The following is an 8,879-nucleotide window of genomic DNA, read 5'->3' as shown; positions in this document are numbered from 1 at the left end:
CCTCACTCTGAGACTTCCTACAAACCTTACTGTTAAGCCGTTGGATCTTACTCTAATCAGTCAGCAACAGTCTACTAAGCGTTTGCCCCGGGGCTCAGCTGTTGTTTAGCCTCATATCACAAGAGGAACCGGAAGCCCAAGATTCTATCTTTTGCCACAGTCTTAGAGTGCAGTTTTGTTCTGTTTTGTTTTAACAAAAGATATTTTCTGTCCCTGGACTTTGACATTCATCTGTTAGAGTTAATAATTTCCTAGTTACAGTCAGCTTTCCACATCTGCCAATTCCACATCCATGAATTCAACCAATAGCCCAATAAAAATATGCGACGGAAATAAAAGTTCCAAAAAAGCAAAATTTGAATTTTCCCGGGCGCAGGCAACTAACTGTATATAGCATTTACATTAAGTATTATAAATAATCTAGAGATAATTTAAAGTATACAAGAGGACATGAGTGCGTAAGGTTATATGAAAATGCAATGCCATTTAAAGAAGGGACTCCAGCATCCAAAGATTTTGCTATGCAGAGGAGTCCTGGAAATAATCCCCTGAGGATCCTGAGAGACCCTGGGTTTTTGCAGGACCCTAATTGGTTCTATGGTCTACAGAAGCATTTGTAAAGTGTAAAACCCTACCCAGTGGCCAGACATCCCTAGGTTCAGTTCAGTTCAGTCGCTCAGTCATGTCCAACTCTTTGCGAACCCATGGACTGCAGCATGCCAGGCCTCCCTATCCATCACTAGGTTATCAATCCTTTAAAGAGTCTCCGTCATCTTATTTTCTAGAGTACCTAGGGGGATGTTCAACTAAGACTTACGGAATTCCTGGGTTATAGTTCTGCTCTGCCACTGGCTGTGAGTGGGAAAGTCATCTCTACTCTCTGGCCTGCTCCCTCTTTCAACAGAGTGAAAGACTTCCTCCAGATGGACATTTCATGACCAAGGCTGCTTCAAGGGTGGAAAACAATGAAGCACATCTGGGATCCTATTTCCCTTGATGGAAAACAAGAGGGAGGCTGCACATGCGTGTTTGTGAAGGCACAGAGAAAATGTCAGGAAGGCCACCCCCACACTCTTTACTGGATGCAGAGAGAAAAGCCACAAAGTGGGGGGGAAGGAGAGGGGGCTGGAGTGGGGGAAAGTAAAGGATAACTTTCACCTTAAAAAACCTAAATATCTCTTCATTGTTAAATTTGATAATTTAATACTTTGTAATTGTAGAAGGAGGGGAAAAAAAAAAAAAACTGGACTCTTTAGAAGGGGAGGTCCTCTTAGCGTGTTGACCCCTCCAGTGGGGCCATCCCTCACATGCCCTGCTGAGCAAGGACTCAGCTCTCACCAGGCCCCCTGAGGGACTCAGGAAGGAGCCATGGGCAAGTTCACTCTGTCCTTGCCCCCGTAAGGTCACTTCCGTGGCTTTCCCTGAACTTTGGTCCTCTGCTCACCCTGTGCCCCAAAGCAGTGGGCAGGCATGTTTCTAGGGGACCCACCGCCAGGCATTTCCTATACAAGTAATGACTTCTCAGGAAGTCAGGAACCCTGATCACATTCCCTCTCCTTCATCCTTTTCCCCAGTCACCCCCTCCCAATCCTTGATGCCTGAAGACTGTTTCCTGCCATCATCCTCAGACATCTAACTACTCTCCTGATCACTTGAAAAAAAGCTCCCTTCCCTAGAAACTCTGCACTGCCCTGGCATGGCATGTGCGTTCTCAGTCATGTGCCTGTTCAGTCACGAGAGCACTCCGCCGAGCCCAGCTCTTTGAAACCCCAGGGACTGTAGCCCACCAGGCTCCTCTGTCCATGGAATTCTCCAGGGAAGAAATACTGGAGTGGGTTGCCATTTCCAGGGGATCTTCCTGACTCGGGGATGGAATGTGCATCTCTTGCACCTTCTGCACTGGCAGGTAGATTCTTTACCTCTGGTACCCCCTAGGAAGCCCTGAGCTCCCTTAAAAAGACATATTTAGGTGGGGCTTTCTTGAGACCATGTTCCTAGGCTCCGAGAGATCATTTGCCCTCAATGACACAGGTTTTGAAGTGGCCCCATCACCCCATAAACCTCTAAAAAACTTTGAAGCTGTCTGCTTCCATCCTACACATTTAGAACCCACCCCACCCCACATCCATCTCTCTCTATTCACAATCTGGGGATAGGAATAGGTCCTCCCAGACTTAGGCCTCTTAGGGGGTAAGATTGGGTCTTATTTTTGTAAACTCCCAGTTTCCACTGCATCAAGCACACCATAGACATTTAACACTTGTCTACACCAAAAGCAGCAGCGCTGCATTTGTCTAATAAACATGCAGTGGTGGTCAACAGCATGGTTTTCGGGTTGAACAGACCCGGGTTTGAACTGCTTCTGGTGATTAACGGTTATATGACCTTGAGCAAATGTTTTCATCTGGAAAGAAAAAAAAAAAAAGACAAAACAAGTACCTATTGAACTCCTAAGTTGTTAGATCATTTAGGTAAACTTCTTTGCAAGGTGCCAGTCATATAGACAAATGGTGGTTGCACCAGACTGTGTGTGAGGTGCTGGAAATCTATATAGAAACTAGTAAGACAGTCAGAAGAGCCTGTCAAAAACAGGCACTCAAATGCATGTGAAACAATCAGTGCAGCAAAGCATACACTGTAACAGACATGAGCACTGCGGCAGGCGAGCCAGGGAGGCCCAGCAGGACAGCAGCAAGTCAGACCTTCTCTCCCAAATGACTGACACTGAACGGGGCTGAACTGACCCCACACAAGGCTGGACCCCTAGAGAATAAACCTCACTTGCTGAGGGTGCCTGACCCTAAATTGGGGCGGGGGTTACAGCCAGGGGTAGTAGAGAAGCTTGAATCCAGCCTTCACCCTTCCCAGCCCCCGGTGCTGTGGAACAGCCACCCCTCCCTCCCCAGGACAAAGGAACACTTACAGCCACCAGCTCTAAAACCAGATCTTTATTCTCTAGTTGGAAAAGGAGGGTTAAGTGGTTGTGTTTAGTTCCAGAGAACAAGGCCCAACAGTAGAAATTACAGGGAAGCGGACTTCATTCATTATAAGGAAGAATTTCTAACAATTAGAATTATTCTACAACAGAACCAGGGCCTCAGGAGATTCCCTGTCACCGAAGTGTTCAAGCAGAGGTTGGGGATCCACACGCTAGAATGCTGGAAGGGAAACTCACTCCCACTTCCCATCAGCTGGCCTTCTGTTAGCAATTGGAGCAGTCCTCCCCACAATATGCTGAGCTCTGAAGGGAGTGAAGGCAGGCTGGGGTGTTCGGACAAAAGCCCTGACACAGGGCGGCGGACAGCCATGGGATTGCTCTAAGTGCTGGGAAGGTGGTTGGATGAAGGCAGTCGCAGCGTGGGAAGATGCTCTTGGGGGGGCGGAACTGATCTTTCGGTAGAGGAAGGGGAGCCAGGGCACTAACAGTAGACGGGTCTCTCCAAATCTGGGTGCCTGTGCAGGGGCAGGAGCGAGGGGCCGGGCTGGGGCAGGATGGAGGAGCTCGGCTTTGCCTCCCAGGACTGGAAAAGGCCCAGGTGCTGCCCAACAAGGCTGGCAGGTTCTCCCAGGTGTGCCCAGCTGGTCCACTGATCTTCCCGGGCATTCATTCACTAAAGGCTGAACCACACCTACTTGCAAAAAAAAAAAGAAACCGAGCCGAAGGAACTCATAATTAAGAGACGGGACGTTAAGGCGTTAACACCAGAGGAGAGGGGTCCTCCTGTCCACTGGTGGCCCCTCCGGCCGGAGGGCTCTAAGGGGTGGGTGGAGCTGCTATTGCTACTTTTCCAGGGCAGAGGATAGTCGGACGAACCTTAGCAAACACGAGCGGGAGGCCGGGGTCCCTGCTCTGCAAGTGGACTCCCTGATTACTGCGGGGGACCTCCCTCCCTAACGGGGCCGGCTCACCCCACCTCGCCACCCCCTGCGCCGACAGCAGCAGCAGAGGGCACAGTGTGAACGACGCCCCGGCCCGCCCTCCCTCGGCCTCTGCCGCCCCGGCCCGCTCAGACGTCGTGCTTCTTCTGGTGGGCCAGGAGCTTCCCCTCGTCGTCAAAGGTCTGGCCACAGATGGCGCAGCAGAAGGCGCCGTCCCGGATGTGGCTCTTGCGGTGGGTGATGAGGTTGGACTTCTGGCTAAAGCTGCGGTCGCAGTCGGGGCAGGCGTAGGGGCGCTCGCCCGTGTGGATGCGCCGGTGGGACACCAGGTTGGACTTCTGGCTGAACGCCTTGCCGCACTCGGGGCAGACGTACGGCTTCTCGCCGGTGTGGATGCGCCGGTGCGCGGCCAGATAGGGCTTGTGGCGGAAGGCCTTTCCGCAGTCCGGGCACACGAAGGGCCTCTCGGGCGCGTGGTCGCGCCGGTGGGCGGCCAGGTGGCTCCCCTGGGAGAAGCGGCGCCCGCACTCCTCGCACGCGAAGGGCCGCTCGCCCGAGTGCACCCGGGAGTGGGCCACTAGGTGCGTCTTCTTGCCGAAGTGCTTGCCGCACTCGGCGCACGCGAAGGGGCGCTCGCCGCCGTGCTGCCGCTGGTGCGCGCGCAGGAAGCGCTCCAGCCGGAAGCCCCGCCCACAGTCGGCACAGGTGTGGAGGGAGGGCGGGGCCTCTGCCGCGGCGCCTGGCGGCCCGGGCCCAGCCGGGACCTCGGCGGGCTCTTGGGCCGGCTCCGGAGGGGGCTCCGGGGCGCGCTCCGGGGCGCTGGCGGGCGGCTGGGGCCCGCCCTGCGCGGACCCCTCGGAGCGCTTGTGGATCTTGCTGTGCGACAGCAGGTTGGGCTTGTGGCGGAAGCGGCGGCCACACTCGGTGCACGGGTACGGCTTCTCGCCCGTGTGGATGCGCCGGTGCGAGGTCAGGTAGGGCTTATTGGTGAAACGCTTCCCGCACTCGGGGCACTGGTGCGGGCGCTCGCCCGTGTGCACGCGGCGGTGGGCGATCAGGTTGGGCTTGTGGCGGAAGCGCTTGCCGCAGCAGGCACACTGGAACGGGCGGTCGACCGCGTCCCCGCCCGGCCGGGGCGCGGTCACTGCCGGGCGCCCCCGGGGCCGCGGCCCCAGGGCCTTGGCCGCCGTCTCCTCCAGCGCCTCGGCCACGTGGACCCGCTTGTGCGTCACCAGCTGGTCCCACTGGGCGAAGCTGCGGCCACAGTTGCCGCAGATGAAGGGCCGGGCCTCGGGGGCCGGGGGGTGGCAGCGCCGCAAATGGGCCCGCAGCTGCTTTCTCCGCCAGAAGCGTCTCTCACAGGCGGGACAGGCGATGGGCCGCTTCGCCGCCGAGTGGGCCCGCAGGTGCAGAACCAGGGCCACCCAGCCTCGGAAGCTGTGCCCGCACAGGTGGCAGGCAAAGCCCAGGTCTGGGGTGGCGGCGGCATGGACCTGGCAGTGCAATGCCAAGAAAGGGGCGTGGCGGAAGCGGCGGCCGCACTCGGGACACGGCCGGGGCAGGCGGGCCTGGCAGCGCCGGGCATGAAGCCAGAGGGCCACCCAGCCGGGGAAGTGCCTCCGACAGTGGGCACAGCGATGAGCCCGACCTAGGGGCTGGCCGCCCGACTGGGCCGCGGCGGTGCTTCGCGACCTCAGCCCTTGGGGCTCCTTCTCCAGGGTCTGGGGCGACTCCTGGGAGGGCCCAGAAAGGAGTCGGGGCTGGACCGGGCCCATGGCCACGGGGCCCCTGCAGCGACGTTCCAGCATCGGTTCTTCCTCTGCTAAGGGTGGAAAGGCACAATCACGCTGGAGAACCACACAACCTGCACCCCCCCTCAGCCCCTCCCAGCGGACCCAAGAGGAACCTGCCCCCTCCACTCCTCCAGCCCTGGATTTAGGACCACTAGACTACTCTTCTGCTTCCTCCTATTACGTTATTTCCATCTTGGGTTTCTAGAAAGCATTTCAAGTGGATCTGCTGTTAAGTCTTTATTGGCCCTGGAAACGACTAGAAGGAAGAACCCTGACCCTTCTTGGAATCCCCCTCCGGCATGGAGTAAACACGCCAGGGCTGGCTGCACAAAGATTGCTGCCTTGGGACTCACCAAAACACGCAGTCACCTCCCCCTTCAGCGCTTTATATGCTTTCCCGAGTGCTTCCCTCTCCTTGTTTCTATTTGCTCTTGTCACATCCGAGCTCCGCAGCAACTCAGTGAGGCTGGGCAAGAGATACGAACTCCCGGTCTGATGGATGAAGCCACTGTCAGGAACGACAGGGTGACGGGACTTGCCCCAGGGGCCACAGAGTAAACCTACAGCAGAACCCGGACGAGGGCTCCAATCTAACCCCGTCTTAGGGAAGGCACTTTGACCTCCCGAGCCTCAGCCTCCCACGGCCAGGAAAGCCAGTGAGAACAGCCCCTTCTCGGGAGCAGGAGAGAGCTCCGGATGCTACTGCCAGCCCAGCGCGATGCCAGGCCACTGCCTGCCCAGACTGTGCCCGCATTCTGCCCGCCTGCCCTTCTCCGCCCCCGCACGTGATGAGGACATTGCAGGAAGGAGAGCGCTCTTGAATCCAAAGAACGCCCACAGCTTGCTGCCCTCGGGGGTGAGCCTGCCTCGCTGCCTTCCCTCGGGGGACTGGGATTACTGGGGCAAGGAAAGGGAAGGAGATTGTAATCTCTGCCCCTTGTCCCGGCCTGCCCCAGCCCCGCCAGGGGCTGCCCCATGGGCAGCTCTTCCAGAGCGGGGAGAACCCAGACTCCTGCAGGGGAGTCTCCTACACCCACTGCCAGATGGGGTGGTGATGAGACTCCTAAAGGACCTTCACTGCCTGCTCACAAGTTCCCCCGAAGTTCCCCCAAACCTGTAGTCCTCTCCAAGAGCACAGACATGACTCATTCCCAGCGGCCAGACTGAGCCCTGGGAAGACTCCCAGGATGTGATGAACGTGAAACTTACCCCCTCCTCCCTCCAGCCCCCCACCCCCACCCCCGCCGTAGTGGGGCACTGGGGCCACGAAATGGTGCAAGAATCCAACAAAGAAGGCCACACTCTACCCTGGAGGCTGTGGAGCTGGAGATGAGGCTTGGCCCAGCTCCTCCTGGGGCTGTTCCCGGGGATACTTCTGCGGCTGGAGCGCCTGCTTCGGCTCACACTCGGGTAGCCCCCGGATGTCAGCGAAAACTGCAGCAGTAAAGACACCCCTACCCCCATGGCAGAGCTCAGACCTCCGGTGGCAGAGAGGCCAGCCTTACCTGCGGGGAGGGGAGAAGACGCGTGCGTGAGGCTCAGCGCTCCCCGAGGGAAGTCATCTTTGTGTCCTCGGCAGCCACGGCCCCCTCCCCCACCCCGGCACCCCGCGGGGCAGAGTGACCTCAGTGGCCATCGTATTAATAACTGAACGTGCCCCCTACACCAAGGAAGCCCAGGGCTGCGTTGGAGGCTCACTTCCTCCCCTGGTAAGGTCACAGCACGAACTGTCCATTCTGATGGCCAAAGGCCCCCGGGCCGAGGGCAGGAACTCTGAAATCCCCGCTGGCTCCCCTTCCCCCACCCTCCTCCCGACAGGAATTCCAGGCCGGGTTCCCAGGGGGGCTGCCAGGCGCGCTCCTGTGACGAGGACTCGGGCAGAGTCCCCTGCCGCGTCCCAGGTGGCAGAGGGCCGTGCAGACCCCCACACCCCCCCTTTTTGTATTCGAGAGTGTGCTTTGCCCCCCTCCCCCCCGTCCACGTTCGCGGACACACGGTTCCGCGCTCCCCGAAGGGGGCCCCCCCCTCTGGTCCGCACGCAGAGCGCGGCTCGCGGATCCTGCGCGCAGGTGCGCGGACTCGCCCCCCGACTCGGTCCAGCAGTGCACCCCCCCAACACAGCGCGCACCCGGTCACGCGCCCCGCAGGTAGGGCCCCCCCCCCTCGAACCACCACCACCACCACCACGGGCCCGCGTGGAACCCCGCGCCCTGCCCGGGACGAACCTCTCCACCGGGGAACGCGGAGGCGCGTCGCGCGTCCATGAGGCCCGAGAGCCGGCGCCGGCCGCGCTCGCCACCCCGCCGCGGCGACAGCAGCAGGTTCGGGTTCACCACCGCCAGGCCCGTGCCCAGCCCCCCCACCCCCGCCCGCCCCGCCGGTTCCCAGCGCCACGTGACTACAGGAGCTGCCGAGGGTCAGTCGCGGGCTCGGGCCGGCGGCCGAGGCCGGAGGGCGGGGCGGGCCGCGGGGCTGGCCGCGCGGGGCCCCTCTCCCGCCCCCAGCGCCCCCTCGCGGGCCGCGCGGGGGCCCGACTCCGTTGCTATGGCTACCACCGGCCGGATTTTTCCCGGACTGGCCCGGCTCAGGTTTCCCCGACCCTTTGTCCCTCCCGGCGAGCGCGGGTCCCTGGGCGACCGCATGGCCGGACCGCGGTCACTCGGCGAGACCCGACCTCGCTGGCCCGAGCCTTGGCGAGGGCGCTCCTCGACCCCTACCCACCCGGCCGTCCCCCTCCGCTTCTCCGGCCACCTGGACCTTTGGCCGCGCCGCAGAACGTGAATAGCGCAGCGGCTGAGCCCGGGCTGGGAGCACGGCTGACCCGAGAAAGTCGGCTTCTGGGTAGTTCAGAGCTGGAGAAAAGGAAAGGCCCGATGGGGTGAACTTTGAAAACGGGCTGCCCTCGCTTCCAGAAATCAGCCGAGCGCAGGCGCCCCGGCTTGCGTGCCTGGGGGACCCCGGGGCGCGGGCGGTCCTGGCACCTAGGGCGCTGCGCTTGGAAACGCACCGCATCCCAAAGGCGAGTGCGGAGGCAGGTGCGAGTCTGCGTCCCTGACTCACCGTCTAGCAGGTGGCCTTGGCTTTCCCAACGAAACACTTAATGGGTTTTATAGACTTGGACAGTCTCACGTTTTCTTATGCTTTTCAACACAGGCAACTTTATCATTGTACATTTTTAAAAAAACTTTATTTTGTATTGGGGAGTGT

General features: G+C 59.6%; 1 protein-coding gene across 7 annotated transcripts; it reads right to left on the bottom strand.

Annotated features, from left to right (window-relative positions):
- Positions 1 to 2,933: 2,933 nt before the first annotated feature.
- REPIN1 (replication initiator 1) lies at positions 2,934 to 8,029 on the bottom strand. Of its 7 annotated transcripts, none has more exons than XM_052638695.1 (4): positions 7,898 to 8,029; positions 6,980 to 7,177; positions 6,026 to 6,232; positions 2,934 to 5,701 (listed from the first exon to the last, which is right to left on the bottom strand). In XM_052638695.1, the coding sequence occupies exons 2-4, from the start codon at positions 7,134 to 7,136 to the stop codon at positions 4,008 to 4,010; spliced, it is 2,058 nt and encodes a 685-aa protein (XP_052494655.1). In that variant the 5' UTR covers positions 7,137 to 7,177; positions 7,898 to 8,029; the 3' UTR covers positions 2,934 to 4,007. The 7 variants fall into 7 exon arrangements, with proteins under 7 accessions (XP_052494655.1, XP_052494656.1, XP_052494657.1 ...); XM_052638696.1 differs by having other exon boundaries at positions 2,934 to 5,698; XM_052638697.1 differs by lacking the exon at positions 6,026 to 6,232.
- Positions 8,030 to 8,879: the final 850 nt, after the last annotated feature.

This window comes from Budorcas taxicolor, chromosome 4, assembly GCF_023091745.1.
Source record: "Budorcas taxicolor isolate Tak-1 chromosome 4, Takin1.1, whole genome shotgun sequence".
NCBI classification, from domain to species: domain Eukaryota; kingdom Metazoa; phylum Chordata; class Mammalia; order Artiodactyla; family Bovidae; genus Budorcas; species Budorcas taxicolor.
This window is presented reverse-complemented; position numbering and strand designations above follow the sequence as displayed.

Bases quoted from the DNA above. Each gene is read 5' to 3' on its own strand.
- REPIN1 (XM_052638695.1), bottom strand. From the start codon at position 7,136: ATGGGGGTAGGGGTGTCTTTACTGCTGCAGTTTTCGCTGACATCCGGG. The intron at 6,233-6,979 runs GTAGAGTGTGGC...GTTCTGCTGTAG, and splicing joins CCAGCTCCACAGCCTCCAGG to GTTTACTCTGTGGCCCCTGG. The intron at 5,702-6,025 runs GTGAGTCCCAAG...TTCCACCCTTAG, and splicing joins GGAGGTGACTGCGTGTTTTG to CAGAGGAAGAACCGATGCTG.